This window comes from Aquila chrysaetos, chromosome 4 (genome assembly GCF_900496995.4).
Source record: "Aquila chrysaetos chrysaetos chromosome 4, bAquChr1.4, whole genome shotgun sequence".
In the NCBI taxonomy this organism is placed as follows: Eukaryota; Metazoa; Chordata; class Aves; order Accipitriformes; family Accipitridae; genus Aquila; species Aquila chrysaetos.
The window spans coordinates 1,135,668-1,152,447 of record NC_044007.1 but is presented as its reverse complement, the minus strand read 5'-3'; the positions used below and the strand labels follow the sequence as shown (position 1 = coordinate 1,152,447).

General features: G+C 50.6%; 1 protein-coding gene across 1 annotated transcript in view; it reads left to right on the top strand.

Annotated features, from left to right (window-relative positions):
* The first annotated feature begins 3,654 nt into the window (after positions 1-3,654).
* Positions 3,655-16,780, top strand: part of ARHGAP39 (Rho GTPase activating protein 39) — a 147,135-nt gene continuing 134,009 nt past the window's right edge. Inside the window, exon 1 of the mRNA XM_030011655.2 lies at positions 3,655-3,789. Within this exon, the coding sequence (XP_029867515.1) occupies positions 3,779-3,789 (11 nt within the window). The 5' untranslated portion in view covers positions 3,655-3,778. The remainder of the gene's footprint in view (positions 3,790-16,780) is intronic.

The following is a 16,780-nucleotide window of genomic DNA, read 5'->3' as shown; positions in this document are numbered from 1 at the left end:
TATCAATGTCTCTCAAGTACCTGAAGGGAGGGGGCATAGAGGAGAGAGCCAGGGTCTCTCCAGTGGTGCCCAGTGCCAGGACCAGAGGCCATAAGCACAAGCCGAAACACAGGAGGTTCCCTCTGAACCTCAGGAAACACTGTTTTACTGTGAGGGTGACGAGCAGTGGCACAGGTTGCCCGGAGAGGCTGTGGAGCCTCCGTTCTTGGGGGCATTCAGAAGCTGTCTGGACAAAGTCCTGGGCAACCAGCTGTAGGTGGCCCTGCTTGAGCAGAGGGGTCAGACCAGATGAGCTCCAGAGGTCCCTTCCAGCCTCAGCCATTCTGTGATCCTTTGAGTTCTTAGCAAGTGGCTGCTGGGAGCACAGCACGTCCCCTGAGTGGCCATCTCCAACTCTGGCTGCTCCCTCTTGGTTGTCAATTGCCCGTGTTTGGGTGTGGGATACAGAGGTCCCCTCTCCAGCTGGAGGTAGGTGGCAGGGGGGAAGAAGCAGCGAGAAGAGACAAAAGGGAAATTTCTGATCACCCCACAGACTCACCTCATGGATCAGCTATGGGGATGCTGGTGAAGCCCCTTCCCCAATGCCTGCGAGACCCATCAGAAAGTGTGAGACGGGCTTGTTGGAAAAAGTAGAGTTGAAGGAGAAACGATGTTCTCTGTGAGACCTGCCATGGGAAAGATCTGCTGAGCCATGCTAGGCAGAGAAACCTGCTCGAAGCCGGGGGAGCAAGGTGGGCTCAGGGAGACTCAGTTTGTGGCCATCCAGCTCCTAACTGCAATGCGAGTTTTGAGCTGGTACCCAGAGCAACGAGTGGCACAGTGACACAATTCCGTCCCTCCAAACCATTTACCTTCTCCATCCTTTTTCTAACAAAGCACGGCTGTAGAGATCAAACTAAATCAAAAGCAGGTTGTGCACCACGCCACGGGTCAGCAATCCTGGAGCAGGGGTCAACCCTGGCTGGGGACAACCAGACTAAACCCTCTGCCCGTCCCTGCCCTTTAGGCCTGGGCTTTCCCCGCTGCCTCGTTAGGAAGAAAACCAACATTGCAGATGGGCTTGTGAGATCACCACCTACATCATGGTGGTGTTACCCTTCCCCAGGGATGCAAGCGGGAACACGGAGAAGAGCAGCTCCACCACCGACATGACTAACAGACACCAGCTCTTGTCTGCCCGGAGTCCCTGTCCCCTCCAGAGCACGAATCAGCCTACCCTGGGACGAGTGACAGCCGGGGTTAGTCGGGGACACGCGCCTTCACGTCACCGGGTCCTAGATCAATGCTGCAGCTGACGCACCGGTTGCTGCTCGCACGCTGCAGCCGGTCAGAGGAGAAGACATCCCTGCCCGCACCAGGCTCTGCTCTGCTGTCCCAAGGTTTTGGGTGGGGGTCATGGGGCTGCGCTTGACCCTCAGCTCCAAAGGGGTTGGGGACAAGGGTCCTGGTCAACTTTGTGGCCCAGGAATGGAAGGAATGATGTTGGGTGGGGAGGAGTCCTAAATCCTGCTGGCCTTCAAGTGTGGTTTCCTTGAATGGTCTGCCAAGCCCATGCTGGTCCTCCAAGGAACAGCAGTGGCTGCCTCTCCCCTGCAAACCGGTGGGGACTCGGGCAGAGCCTGGGGTAACTGGAGCTCACCCAGTCACTGCTGAGGTCAGTCCGTGCTTCGGTGCCTGGACCCCACTGTGTTGCCAAAGCGCTGGAAGTGGGAGATGGAGCCCAGGCCCCCAGGAGCCAGGGGTGATGCCTCAAGGTTTGGATGTGGAGTGAGCGTTGGCGGCACCCCTGGGTGCTAAACCGCTTGCAGACATCCTAATTCCTACTGCAGCAGACAGCCCACGCAGGAGGTGACGTGAGGAGGACTTCCCTGCGCACACTGGTGTGCTGATGGGGTGCTTGGACACAAGGTGACCCCGCTGAAGCAAGGGACAGTCCCCTCCAGTAAAGCTGTCATTTGAGAGCAGAGCCCCGTCTCGGACGTACCATAAAAGTGCTCCATGGTCCGTCCCATCACACACACATTCATGTTGAGCTCATCCAGGCACATGGTCCAGGGCTGGTTTTAATCCAGCTCCTACACCAGATCTCTTCTGAGGTTGCAGTGAAGAGCACGTGGACCAAATCACCTTGGTTTCCAGCAGCCTCTGTGCGGGATCACATCTCTCCTTGCCGTAAGCGAAGATGATGGCAATGGTCTTTCTTGGATCAGGGTACCCAGGGGGAAGGAGGTAACTGCTCTTTTATTCTGTATAAATCAGATGAAATTGAAAAAATCTAGTAGAATAGCCCCAAACTAAATGTTTGGGGAAAAAAGAAAATCCAAAAAAGCAACGTCAGTCTGAATCAGCGGGAAAAAGAAGCCACCAGGAAAACACCAAAATGGGGATAACTCACCATTTCCCAGGCTCTGACCTGCACTGTGCACATCTCAAAGGAGCTTGGAGGAGAAAACGTGACGTTCTTGGGTGTTTCTGCTCCAAAAAGCCACCGGTTGAATGTCAACAAGCTGTTACGGCTGTGGCAAAGAACATTAGATGAGCAGCCAGGAGCCCCGGGCACCCCTGCGCTGAAGACGCCGGCGCCGACACCGTCCTGGTGAGACAACCAGGAGGACAGTCGGCCAAATTCCTTCGAGTTTGCAAGTTACGCTGGGGCTTGAAAGGTAATAAAAGGTTTTGTGGGTGGTTTCATACCGTGACCGAACTTGCCCCCTCCTGACAAACTGAAACCAATGAACTGCTTCTCCCAATTCCTTTAGTCATGCCATCCCCAGAAGAGTTGGACATGGGGCAGAAGCTGCTCCAAGTTCTCCTGGTGTCTTCAACTCCGGTGTCAACCCCGGCCCGGCGTCCCCCGTTGAATGTGCGTGTGTGTCGTCCCCCCCACCACCATTTTGGGCTTCATCCTTGGGGTGCTCAGGCCATTGGGGTGCCCCCCCGCCCATGAAGCGGGGAGAAGCGCCGAGGGGCACGGCGGTGAGGAAACTCCCGTCCGATGGAGCAGGAGGGACGAGGTGATGGGAAGCGAGGTGAAACCAGGACGGTGAGAGGAAGAGTTTAGAGCGGAGGGGACAAATTGCAGCGGGGGGACACCCCCCCCCCGGCCAAGTTGGGGAGACCGTGCAGGCTGGCGTGGCCCCAAGGGGCTGGTGTCCCCCCCCCCCCGGTCTGGGGTCCCAATCCATCCCAGTGACCCTAGGGAGGGACTGGGTACATGGACACGGGTGGAGGTCGAGGGGGGGGGACACACACAGGTAATGGCGGCTGTGGGGCGCGGGGGTTTACGCATGCGCGCAGCGGGGGTAGAGGTAAGGCGCAGGCGTGCCCCCCCCCAGCGCGCATGCGCGCTGCTGAACTACCGCTCCCATCAGCCCTCGACGCTCGCCCCGCCCCTCCGCCCTCCCCCCGCCCCCCCTTTTTTTCCCCCCCAGGGGAGGAGGCGTGGCTTGAAAAGGGGAGGGACGCGTCTTGAGGCGGAGGTTGAGCGGGAGGGGCGTGGCGGAGCCGCGAGGCTCCTCCCCCTCCGCCTCTCCCTATTGGCGGCGCCGCCGTTGTCGCTGGTGACGGCGGGACGCGGCGGGGCCGCGGCGCGAGCCCCGGTCCTCAGTCAGCGGCGGGGCGGCCGTGAGGGGGGAAACCGTACGGGGGGGGGGGGGGGGGGAGAGGAAGGAAAAGGTTGGTTGGTCGGTCGGTCGGTCGCCCTCCCGGTAGCCCACCGGGGTCATGGGAGGCCGAACCGGGGCCGAGGCCGCCGCCGAGCGGTAGGGCCGCCGGGAATATGGCGGAGAGGTGAGAACCGGCACCGCGGGGTGGGGTTTTGGGGCGGGGGGGGGAGCTCTCTGAGGGGGCCTGAGGGCTGAGGGGGGGGGGGGCGTTGGGGCTGCTCACCCTCTCTTAAGGGGGCCAGACCCCCCCCTCAGCGCCCCCGGGGGGGCCAAAGGCCAAAGGCCCCCCCGGGGGCGCTGAGGGGGGGGTCTGGCCCCCCTTTATATTACGGGGGGGGGGTCTTCCCTCTCCCCCCCACTCCATATAGATCTATATAGGGGTTATGGGGGTGCCCCCACCTCTTTAAGGTGCCCTGAGGGGTGTTTGCCCGCCCCCCCCCCCCACTTTGGGGTGTATCTGTGCCCCTTTTTGGGGAGGGGGTGTTTTTTCCCCTCTTTTTCTGGTCCTTCGGGGGTGGGGGGAGGGCTGTTAGCACCACCTCGATTTATTTTGGGGGAGGGGGGGGGCATCCCCACCTGCTCGGCGTGGTGTAGGTTTGGATTCTAACCCCACCCCGCTCTCTGTGGGTGCGTGGGGTGGGGGTGAATCCCAAGCCCACTCTGCACCCCCCCCCCCCGACTTTTGGTGCATGGGGTGGGGGCTGGATGCACCCGCCTGGTTCCCTGTGGTTGCAGTAGGGAGATGGAGGGGCTCGATCTTGCCCTGTTCCCTATGGAGGGGCTGGATCCCACCTTTCTCCCCGTGGGGGGGTTATGGAGGGGCTCAATCCCACCCTGCTTCCCGTGGGGGGGTTATGGAGGGGCTGGATCCCACCCTGCTCCCCGTGGAGGGGTTATGGAGGGGCTGGATCCCACCCTGCTCCCCGTGGGGGGGTTATGGAGGGGCTGGATCCCACCCTGCTCCCCGTGGGGGGGTTATGGAGGGGCTGGATCCCACCCTGCTCCCCGTGGGGGGGTTATGGATTAGGCTGGATCCCAGCCTGCTCCCTGTGATGGGGGGTTATGTGGGGGGGGCGCTGGATCCAACCCCATCCTGCTCCCTGTGGATGCTCTGTGGGGGGGGTTATGGATTGGGCTGGATCCCACCCCCTGGGATGCAGCCACGGGAAGTATTTTTACGGAGGTGTAAGGTGTGGCAGGGCGCAGGGGGGTGCGTGGGGGGGACACACACAGGGTGGCATGCGAGTGGGTGTGGATGCAGGGATGCGCTGGGGAAGGGGTGCGGGCAGGGATCAGGGTACCTGCAGGGGGTGGGGAGGCTGCAGTGGGGTGCACAGAGGTTTGGGGGGGGAATGCACTGGTCTTGAAGGGGGGAGAAATGGCTGAATTGTGGTGTTTGTGCTGGAACGGGGGTTATTTATTTCACATGTGTCGTGGATGGTGAGCCGCTGGTTGGGTTTTTTTTTTTTTTTTTCCTCTCTGCGCTGCTCTGCTGCTTCCCCAGACCTGCATTCTCCAGCTGCAAAAACTGCAGGATGGGATTTTTTTTTTTTTTTTTTTCCCTTCCTTCCTTGGCGATAGCAGTTTAATCAACCCTTGAGTGACCTCTACAGATAAACCCGCAGCTGCTGTGCTCCAGTACCTCACCTGGCACATGCAGCTGGGTGGGCTTAAGGGAGGGGGGAGAAAAACCCAAAACGTTTTTAAAAGAAAAGTAATGAAATTGGGGAGCTCGATGTGAGCTCTTGGGTACCTACAAGCAGCAGGTGGCTTGGACAGGGGTGTGCCTCTGGCTGAGTGTATCTGGACCGGTCTTAAGCAAGATGTGACACTGTGTTTCATGCTGTCAGGCCAGCATCGGTGGCCGTGCCGTTGCTGCTACCATCCATGGATGGTTGGTTGATCTCCTCCATGAAGTGTCTGCCCAGGCAGTAGCTGCAGCTGAATGTTAATATACCACATGATCGTTAAAAACAGCGTGATTGCACCTTGCTGCAAATCTGTTTCCTTCATTTGCAGCGACGTTGGGAGCTGATTTCTTTGGTGCTAGGGGGAACCAACACCCTTGTGATTCCATCATCTGGCTGCTGCAAACTGTCTCGCTGCTGACTTTGGGAGGGGGCGGGGGGGAACGAGACTGACAGTATTTGGTGCTTGTGGATGTGAATTAGTCTGTGGATGCGAAATGTTGGCTTATGCTTGCGAGATGTGATCTTATGTTGGTTAATAAATGCCTCTTGTAGTTCTGTTACTGAGTATTGTTCCGTGCCGTACACCTCTATTTTTTTTGGAAGGGAGAAGCTATGTATTTCTTCCCCATTGCTTAGGATGGGTGCAAGAGGGAGGGCTCAAGGCATCTAGCGGTGTTATCCTTCCTCCAGTCAAAGAGAAGCACAGACATCTCCCACGGCGTTTTGTAGATCCTCGCCCATCAGCAACCAGTAACTTCTTTTCGGTGTGTCTTGGCTGGTACGTACACTCAGCTGATCAGGAGCTATCTTCCCAGCCTAAAATTTGGATTAATTGAACTCTGCGCTGGAGTTTGAATCGCTGATGGCAGCGCACCTCATCCCACCAGTACCTGGGAGGGCTTTCAAGTCTAAATGACTCTTTAATGTTAATCCCAACGACTTGAGTTATGCTAATACCCCTGGGACAGATAATTTCAGTGCCCTTCCTTTGGGAAGAAAGGTATATGTCGAGGCCCTCGATCTCTAGGGAAGTCTTTGCTCTGATGCTAAAGGAGCCGCTGACGGGGAATTTCCCACCAAAATCTACGGTTGCTGTATTCTTCCTGCTGCAGATCAAGACAAATCAAGGTCTAGCCTGTCTGTGAGCCAGATGTCTTCATGGAGCTCCCTTCCAAAGGAGCCGGAGATGGGCTCAAAGGAGCTTTTTCAAACAAGGCTGCTAGCAAGATTTGTCAGTGGCTTAAAAAGAGGGGAGGGAGCGAACTTGCTGTCCTCCTGGTAAAATTAATATTGCTGATACAAAGGTGCCTGAGAAGTGCTCGCAGCTGAATTTCTGTGATTTATTGTTAACTTCATTTGAGGAGCCTGTAACTGTAATTCCTGGGTATACTCTACATGGCTTAAATTAGGTCATTAACTATCCTAATAAGAGAAGCAGAAATGCCATAGTCTCCTGTAACCTGCAGCTCTGAGAGAGAGAGAGAGAGAGAGAGAGAGAGAGAGAGAGAGAGAGAGAGAGGAGATGCAGCCAGTTGGCCAAGAGCCCAGAGCTTCATAGCTTGCAGCTGAATAAAAGGTGGGTGAATAGATGCAGGAGGATAAATGTGGTTAAATTGGGTGCCAGCTGTGTCTTTGCTGGGAGGGTCCCGCTGCTGCGTGGCATGGGACTTGCTGCTGGGGTGTTGCGTTGGGGTGGTGGGAGTGAGGAGGGGTCAGAGGATCATAGAATCATTTAGGTTGGAAAAAGACCCTTAAGATCGTCGAGTCCAACCGTAAAAGGTTGGAAGGAGAGGGAGACTGCTGAAGTCTGGGCTGTTGAAGGTTGTCCAAATCCTGACCGACATTGCATTTCGCAAAGGATTTTTCTGATACCCGTGACGATGAGTGTGTGGTTGGTGGGTGCGTGGGTTTTGTTTTGGTTTTGGGGATTATCTTTTTTTTGCTGCTGCCGTCCTGTTGGGACAGGAGCCACTTTCTACCCTGGTTGCAACCACCGAGTGGTTTTTATGGTTAGTCCTAGACAGCTGCTGCAGCTGTTATGTTTAACAGTGATGCTAGGCGTACTCTGGACCAGCTTTACGAAGATTAATGAAGGTGTGTTTAGGTACGCTAACAAACCTGGCAACATAAGAGCAGCGAGATGATACAGGTTGTGTGGATGACAGGGCCAGCTTTTTATTCTGATTTAAAAGTAAATCCCTTCTGCCTCATTCTTCCTAGCCTATACTGGGCATTGTGGATGCGTGATTGTGGGTTATAACTACATGAGTGGTAAGAGAGCATCTTCTTGAAGCAGGAATATAGGACCTAGACCTGATGGTTGAGAGAGCTTCTCCAACCCATCAACTAGCTGTAGGGTTTACAGACATTTTAGATAACGTAGTTGAATCCCAGATCCTGTCCAAAATAATAATAATTAAAAAAAAAAAAAAGTATTTTATGGAGTGCCTGGCTTCTGAAAAATGGGGAAATAACAGCTGCGCATGCATCGTTGGTCTGACATCAGACCTCCTGGGCATGTGTTGTCAAACAGCCCTGCGCAAGAGCAGAGCCACTTGGGAGCGCGGTGCCGCTGATTGTAGATCTGGTGCGTGTTTGTTTTGCTTGCCTGTTTACAGAGCTGCTCCTCCACCTCTTTAATATTAAAAAGTGGTAAAATCTGGGACAATCCCAGCAGCCTGTCTGTATCTAACTCTGTCTTTAGAGCTGGGGCTTTCAGCAGTTGAAAGCTGCCTGATTGCCTGTAGTTGTGATATCTACAACTCATCTCTCAGTTAGGACTCTTGAGTCTCCAAAATCCTTAAGCCAGTTCTGGCAATGTCGTAGAATCATAGACTGCTTTGGGTTGGAAGGGACCTTAAAGATCATCTAGTTCCAACCCCCTGCCATGGGCAGGGACACCTTCCAGTAGACCAGGTTGCTCAAAGCCCCATCCAACCTGGCCTTGAACGCTTCCAGGGAGGGATAAGGGATGTCCAGGTTGTGTGTTGGGTGCTTCCTGGCAGACTGAACTTTGCTGTGAAACCTTTTTTTCTAGAGAAATGATGGAGTCTTGTTTGTTGAAATATTTCAGCTTAGACTGGACAAAGCATGAGTAAATCTTGTCATGTGGACCAATGTGACCCTTCTTTAGCAGGAAGGTGGAGGGGGCCTGTTGCATCATGAGGGTCCTCTCTAAGGATAAGCCTGATGCTCTCGGGCAGAGTTCCAGGGAAGGAGTTATCTTGACTTTGTGCTTGTTTAAAGCTTTGTGAGGAGCTGTCCTGGAGGATTAGGTGAATCCACAATTTTGTACCTCGATTTGAAGGTGACCTACTTTGGTCTTGATCAAGTCCTTAAGCTGCATGCCATCAGCTCCTGCCACCACGTGGGGTTTGTCATCTGGGAAATGTTTGTGGGGTTGAAGGCTTGAGCTGTAGAAATGTGCAGCGTGTTGGTGTAGACAACTTCCTCCCACACACAAAGTAACTACTTTAGATAGTGAACTAGGAGCAGCTTCCTAAATCCCTGTTCCAGCAATAATGTCCTGTTGTGGCTTGTCCTTCTTCAGGCCAACTGACCTGACCATTATTTCTCCTGGGTCAGTCTGCTCTGACTCCTCAATCTGCATTTAGGCTGGTGAAGCTGAAGGTCCAGGGCGAGTTTTTCTGGGTAGGTTTCTAGGTAAACTATAATCTAGATAGCAGACATTGTGTCTCATGAGTAGGTATCTTGGTTTAAGACTGGTTCGGGCAAGGCTGAAGTCCTCAAACCATTCTGGCAATCATATTAAGACCAAAGACTTGTGGTGTGTTGTTCCTCTTCTGAAAGATGAAAGTTTTAGCAACTCATCTCTAGTAACTTGTGAATATACATGATTTAAAAAAACCAGCCAAACAAAAACCCTACCCAACAACCTTTAAACAAAAACCCACAAACCGAAACAAAACCACTAAACACAACCAAGAAGTCTCTAGGGACTGAGCTGATTCCAGGAGTTAAATTTATGCATAATCCGGTGGGGCTGCAAGTTCCCTGACAGTGCGGCAGAGCCATGGAGGGGTCTGGCTCTTGGGTGGTGGATCATAAATCATCAGGTGTAGGATTTTTAGGCTTGACTGTAGCCACTGCCAGTGTACAGCAGCATTTTTATGGCATGCCTATTTGGACATGTTTGCCCCAGATAATAAATATCAGTAAGAACTTCATTTTGGCTGCTGATTAAGATCACTACAAATGTTACGATGACCTCTTCCCTCCAGTACCTCTAAAAAATAATTTCTTGTTCCTGTCTTCAGCAGCCATGCTCTCCCTCCTGCATTTTTGCTTCAGTGATTATTTCCTTACATGCTCTAGATAACGCATTGAACCTAGACCTTTCCTCTTCCTCCTCTGTCTCTTCTCAAAAATAAACATTTCTGCTGTAATACTTTTCTTTTTTTCACTTTGCAACTAATCCAGGCTGGCTATTTTTAATTCCAGTTGCCAAGAAGCAAGCAAGGGATAAATGTACTCCAGGTGCTGAGGGGAAGAAGTGGAGCACTCTCTAGATAGCATCTGCACTGTGCCCTTGGAATTAGTCGTTACTCCTTAAATTGCTCACAGGAACCCCCAAAGCTGGTTTTCTCGGTTTACCAGCTCCTGGCTAGCAGTGAAAGAACCACATTGTGCTGTTACAATGGGAGGTGCCTCGTTTCTCAAATTCTTCAGCCCTCACTGTTTCTCTGGCCTTAATAGATCTGGTGATTGCATTTATTTTCTTCCTCTTGCTGCTGGGACTGCTCCTGCCCTTTAAGCATTCTCACAAACAGCTCCGCAAGAGGCAGTCCTGATGGATGCCCAATTTTTAGGGAGCCAAATACGTCGCTCTGACTTCTGGTACTGTCCCAGCTGATTGGCAGGCAACTGGCTATCCTCATCTCTGTGCTCTCAAATGAAGAAAAAAAAGACTGTTTTCAAATTGTTAAAGTATTTTTAAACAATAAATGGGAAGGAGATGGAAATGGACAGAGAGGGCTCATTAACTGTGACGTGTAGTAACCCAGTGGTGTAATTCAGAGAGCAGAAACCACTATTCCTGCAGTGAAAGATGTGGAAATTTTTGATGTTGATTAACATCTCATAAAACTTGCAGCAAATGAGGCCTGAAATAGACTGTCAGAGGGAGAAGGCTTTGCTTATTGTATTTTACAGACAGCGTGATCCTAGAAGGTTTTGTTCCTGGATTGAACATTGATGGGAAGTTATGTTTCTGGTATGGAGCAGAGCTTTTTGACTTCTGGCTAGTGTTAAAGTTTGCTTGTTAGTGCTGACTTTCTAAAACACAGTTTGATGGTGAAGAAAGCCCTTGCTGGAAGGGAGGGAGGGGTGTAAGGAACAGGGCGTTAGTGGTAGCTGGGCTGGAATGTGGCATAGAGGAGGGATACCTGGGGGCTGGCCGGTGTCACGGCCACCAGTGAGTTAGCCAGCCTTGGATCAGTTGATACCTGACCTAAAGGTGGCTTGCAGGTCACTCTTATAGTGCTGTGTGTAGGGGCTGGGGGTTATAAATTAGAGTAAAAACCTCAGCAAATGTTGGATTAAAATGTAGCGTTGCATGCCAAAACTTAGGATTTCTGACCTCACTGTAGGATGGGTATATTCTGCATCTGTGTATATAGAATCATAGAATGGTTGGGTTGGAAGGGAGCTTAAAGACCATCCAGTTCCAACCCCCCTGCCATGGGCAGGGACACCTTCCACTAGACCAGGTTGCTCAAAGCCCCGTCCAACCTGGCCTTGAACACTTTCCAGGGATGGGGCATCCACAACCTCTCTGGGCAACCTGCTCCAGTGCCTCACCACCCTCAATGTAGAGAATTTCTTCCTTATATCTAATCTAAATCTGCCCTCTTTCAGTTTAAAATCATTACCCCTTGTCCTATCACTACACACCCTTGCAAAAAGTCCCTCTCTGGCTTTCTTGTAGGCCTCTTTTAGGTACTGGAAGGCTGCTATAAGGTCTCCCTGGAGCATTCTCTTCTCCAGGCTGAACAACCCCAACACTGTTCCCATTCTACAGATGGGAAGAGAAGAGACCTCGATGTGTCAAAAGTCATGCAATAAAATAACACTGGAGTCTGGGATCTCAGCTCTCTGGGCCATGACTGGTTTTGACCGTGCAGTCTCCTTCCTCTTTACCACTGAGAAGTATAGAAAAATCTCTGAATTGAAGCTAGGTGCCTTCCTTATGGTGTAGCCCCTACAGAAAACACATGTGTCTGGTCCATTTGTGCTCTTGTCAGATGCACGCGGTTTCTGGGCTGCCTCTTCCCGAGGTGATGACATTTCTCTGTCTGCCTCGTTGCATTTTTATTGATCTTCCCTCTCTGCTCTGCGCTCTGCTTGAATGTAAATGACTTCCACAGGCAACGTGTTTGGAAACCCAAGCTTTTTACCATCCAGAAACGTTACTTACTCTACGAATTGAAGCTATAGTATTATGATTTTTATTGATCTTTCTGTAGCGCTTCTTGCAAGCCTGAGAGCACTTCACACACACAGTTGGGAGAGATCATTGCATTAGATGGAAAAGTGCAATCGCTTATTGACTGCAATGTGGCAGTTTCCTTTCTAGAAGAGAAGGATGGACAATAGGGTGTGTTTAAATAACGGTGGAATTTAGGTTACTAGAGTCAACCCATGGTCTGTCTGGGATGTTTGGACAAATAGTCCCTCTTTGAAGTCTAAATCCTTTAAAAGACTACAAATGAAACAGCAACACGCTGTCCCTGGCAGCGTGCTAGGATGCAGAGTTACACGTGGACTCGAAAGGGAAAATGCTGCTTCTTGAAGAGCCTGTCTTCCTTCCTTTTGGTATGCTAGGGTTGGGTTTTTTTGGTGTCCGTCTGTTAAATTACTCATATTGAGGAACGCATCTCAAGCTGGCCAAGCAGCACACTGAGCACACACGCAACGCTATGCAGGATATACGGGTGTATCATCGGTTTTTATTGGTAATTAAGCTGTCTCTTAAGTACTTTCTGAATCCTGTTGCTGACCTGAAGTTGGCTTTCTGGATGCTGTTGTTCTGCTTCATAAGCTTCTTTGGTCCCTTTAATCTAACGTGTGCATCTGTGAATCCACATCCCCTCAAAGGCAGGGACAGGAGAAATCCTGTAGAACCTTCTCCGTGTGCTTGGTGCGCTGCGGCGGCTGAGGCTTTAAAAAAACAAAACATATAACAAAAACACAAACGCCTCTGGCAACATTTAATGTGGTCAGGAACATTTGGGAAGAATTAGGGGGAAAAAAAAAAACCCAGTCAGAAAAATCACTGTTTGGAGCAGAGGAGTTGAGGCATTTGTGTGCATGCATCTCTGACCAGATCAGCAGGCTCTTGGCGAGCCTTGTGGTTTTCATCCACTTCCCAGAAAAGAAGTGGGATTTGGGTGAAATGAGCACGGAGGAGATTGTTTGCTGAGACTGCTGGACTCTGATTTCCTTGCTTTGCATCCGCTTGACTAAGCATGACCTCTGCTACTTGCTGCTTGGGGTTTTTTTTGGAGTTGAGATCATGTTTCAGCCCTCGCTGGAGTTAAATCCAGTGGTTGTACGGAGAAGGGAGCAGGTTGGCTCCCCACAGTCCCTGGCAGCCTTCTCTGCTGTGGGTATTGCAAAAAGGGAGCGTGGGGAGGAGAACAAGAGGTTACTCAAGTCGCTGTAGCTACCTTGGGCTTCTGGTGGTTGTCTCTCAAGGACATCTGCAGTGCTGGCAGCTCAACACCTAAAGGAGCCGTCCACATGGCAAGCTTTCTTTTTAACGCAGTTTTCCTTTCCAAGGTAGGGAGGAGACTGAGGTCTGAGCGATTTGAGACCCTTCCCCTTTGTGACATCCCCGGTGGGTTTCTTGCCTTTCTCCTTCGTGGCAATAGATCTCAATGCTTACTTGTAAGGCGATGCTTCCTCTGCCTCTCTAGTTCCTAAGAAACCTTCCCTTCAATTTTTTGACCTCTACCTACAGCCTGCTCTGGGAAATAAGAGCGGGCATATCTCGGTATGCCAATCTACATCCAGGATTAGTATCAAAGCACTGGGATTGTTAGAGCTCAGGTTTTTGTTGTTTGTGTTTGTTTTTTTCCTCTGCATGGCTTTGGGGAGAGCAGGAAGGTGCTTCTTTCCTTCCTTGCACTAGGCAGGACTTGCCATTTAGAATCACAGAATGGTTTGGGTTGAAAGGGACCTTCAAAGACCATCTAGTCAATCCCCCCTGCCATGAGCAGGGACATCTTCAACTAGATCAGGTTGCTCAGAGCTCCGTCCAACCTGACCTGGAATGTTTCCAGGGATGGGGCATCGACCACCTCTCTGGGCAAACCTGGTCCAGTGTTTCACCACCCTCATCATAACAAATTTCTTCCTTAGATCTAGTCCGAATCTCCCCTCTTTGAGTTTAAAACCATTACCCTTTGTCCTATCATTACAAGCCCTGCTAAAAAGTCTGTCCCCTTCTTCCTTATAAGCCCCTTATAATTATTGAAAGGTGACAATTTAGAGGGATCTCCATCCAGAGTTACACACTGGGACTGGGTGAGCAGTGGCCACCAAAGGTCTGTTTCTGGAGAAGGCTGCAGGCAGACGTTTGCTCTCTGTGTGCTCCCAGCTGGCTCGATGATGCTCCAGCTCAGAGGCAGAAGTGGCACAGCACGGACGGTGAGGTGCTGGGCCTCCCTGGGGCTTCCTGACGCAGGCTGTGCCGTGCGTGGATGGGAAACTCGGCTCACTGGATCGCAGCAGGCTCAGCTGGGGTGGAGGGCTCGCGTTGCTGCCTTGCAGTCTCCCGCGCGGATGATGCAAGGACCGGAGGAGCTTGCGTCATGATGAGTGTGTTCCTAATTGAGAGTGGCTTGATGAAATTGAGCAGTGGGGTAGCAAAAGCATACAGGAAGCTCTTTATTTTTATTTTTTTAATTCCAGATTAAAAGGACTTTCACTACACCCCCTGCCCCACCCAAGGCTGCAGAGAGCGTTCGGTTCCCTACTTCCACCTTCTGTGCCATTTTCAAGAGATGCTGTTGAATCTGTCAGAGCTCCCAACAGCACTGCTGTAAGGCTGTAAGGAAAAATTGCAAATGAATACATCAACACTGCTTTCATTTAGAAGCCTTTTCTTTTCCCCTTCTAGTTCTGCATATCTAACATCTTCTGAATGTCACCTTGAGGAGTCTGTATTGTAGTGTGGCTGTTCAGTGCAGTGGATCGTATGTGTGGAAGTAGGTGGAGCACGTGCTTGAACAATGTCCCCGTGTCCGTGTCCCCGTGTCTGTCCCCCCATCCCATCCATCCCTGTCCCCCCATCCCTCCCCCCCCCCCAAAAAAACCAACAGTGGTTTAGAGAACACCTTAGCACATTTTCTGTCTTAGACATTTCTTTTTTTTTTTTTTTTTTTTTTTCTTTAAATAGGAAGTTCTCTAGGTTTTTGTTCAAGGTAAGTAATGTGCCTAGAACTTCAAACCATGACAAGCACCTCTGCAGTCATTATTTTTCTGTCAAACTTGAGCTTGCCTAAGCAATGCACCTTTCTTCTTCAGTCAGAAGGGAGAACTTGCATGGACAGGGTTTGTGATTACAAGCAGAAGTGGGAATAAGTTCTGTAAGAAGAGAAGACTTGCTCTGAATGTATTGATCAGGGTTTGAAAGCCACCTGGATTGAGAAGGCACAATGCCTGCCTTACTCAAAATATGTTCTAACATGGGATGGGCTTCCAAGCTGAGGCAAGACTCCTGACAAAAGGAGCTTTTTTATGAATTGTCTTAACAGTGTCAAAAAGTAGGTTCTTGTACCGGAGGATGACAACAATCAACCTTGTTCCGAGGCATGACTTTACTACTTAAAGCAGAGCACAGAATGAGGTTGAGGAGGGCTTGTGTGGAGAAGGCTATAGGAGGAACATAGAATAATGCAGTGGGGGGAAACCAGGGCTTGTTCTGTCATCTCCACAATCCCCCAAGTTGTCATCTGAAAAGACGACACTCCAAACAGGAGACTAATACAAACCCTTGGTAGAAACCAAGCTTGGTGCGCAGGAGGAACAGGTTTCGCAGCAGAACTCTCTGTTGTCTGATGCTTCTCTACATAAGGAAGTATCTAATCCAGACCTGTAAGCCACAGGTTACATTTGTCTCACCATGGCTGCCTCGTTTCATGTGACCAGTGCTGATAGGAATGTGAACATTCGTGTCTATTTAACGGGAATCTGGTGAAAGTTGCTCTGAGAATGGATCAAAGACGTTTAGAGGTAGTGCTCCAAAACTCGAAGGAAAGTTTGGCTGGAGTTTCTAGCCAGTGGCTATCCGTTTCAGATGCCGTGCTCTCGTAAATGGTCTTGCTTGATCTTACCTGAATAGGGATGAGCTTTCCATCAGCTCTTGGCCGTGCAGCACTGCGGGTGTTATTTGACCATTCCTCAAGCGTGTTACTTTAGTGAATCAACGTGTCTTATAAGCAAATGGAGGGGTCTGTAGCCATTTGAATCTTGAGGTGTCTATCCTTTTAGCAATAGGGAAAATATAAAAAACTGTATATGTACTTTTGGATACTCCTGACATATGTCTCTCCATCTGCACTTAGAGCACGCGGATAATGCGGCTAAAAACACACTTGCGGATAACACTGTATAAATTTTCCCCCTATGCAGTGCAAATATCTTCCATTAAGCCTTTTAAATAGGGAGAAAGCAACCTTTTTGGGGTATGGTTTTGCAGGAATACCTACATATAAAGCAAGTCTACTCAGGTACTGCAGCTAAGTCTTGTGTCTCGTAGTATAACTCCATGCTTCAAAGCACCTTCCTAGTGGCTGATAACAAGGCAAGCCTTCAGAATGGAAGCATGCTTGCTTTGCATTAGCATGTAGAACTGCAAACATTATGCATAGCTGCCTGTACAGTCAAAACCAAAGCAAAAATATTTCATTTTGGCACCCTGGGGTTAGGTGCTAGTTTCAAAGCTAAACAGACTGAACTTAAGAGTAATCCCTCTCTGTTTCAGGTCCCACTGCCAAGACTCGAGTTCTGATTCCCTTCTTTGTTCCCTTTCACAGAAATGAAAGGTGCAAAATACCTAAACACAGAAAACTGAGGCTAGAGCAGTGTATTTAATATGCTAGTGCCATGAACAGATGTCCTGGAGTTGGTTTCATTCTGGAGAACTTGTGAGCTTGGAAAAGGGACCTACAGAGGCTACTGGGGAAGGCTGCAAATCTGCACATTGAAGTAATTAAAGGTTATCAATGATTCATGTATCTCCCTCCACCCACATAAGCGTGATCCAAGTGCTTGCTTTCTTTTTCATAATGCATTTCAGACTATCCTGTATGGTAAAAATCATTTAACCCTCAGGATTATCTTGGCATTTTCAGCTCCCATCTCAAGGTGGGCCTCTGGCTTTAGTGTCTGCGTGGCAGG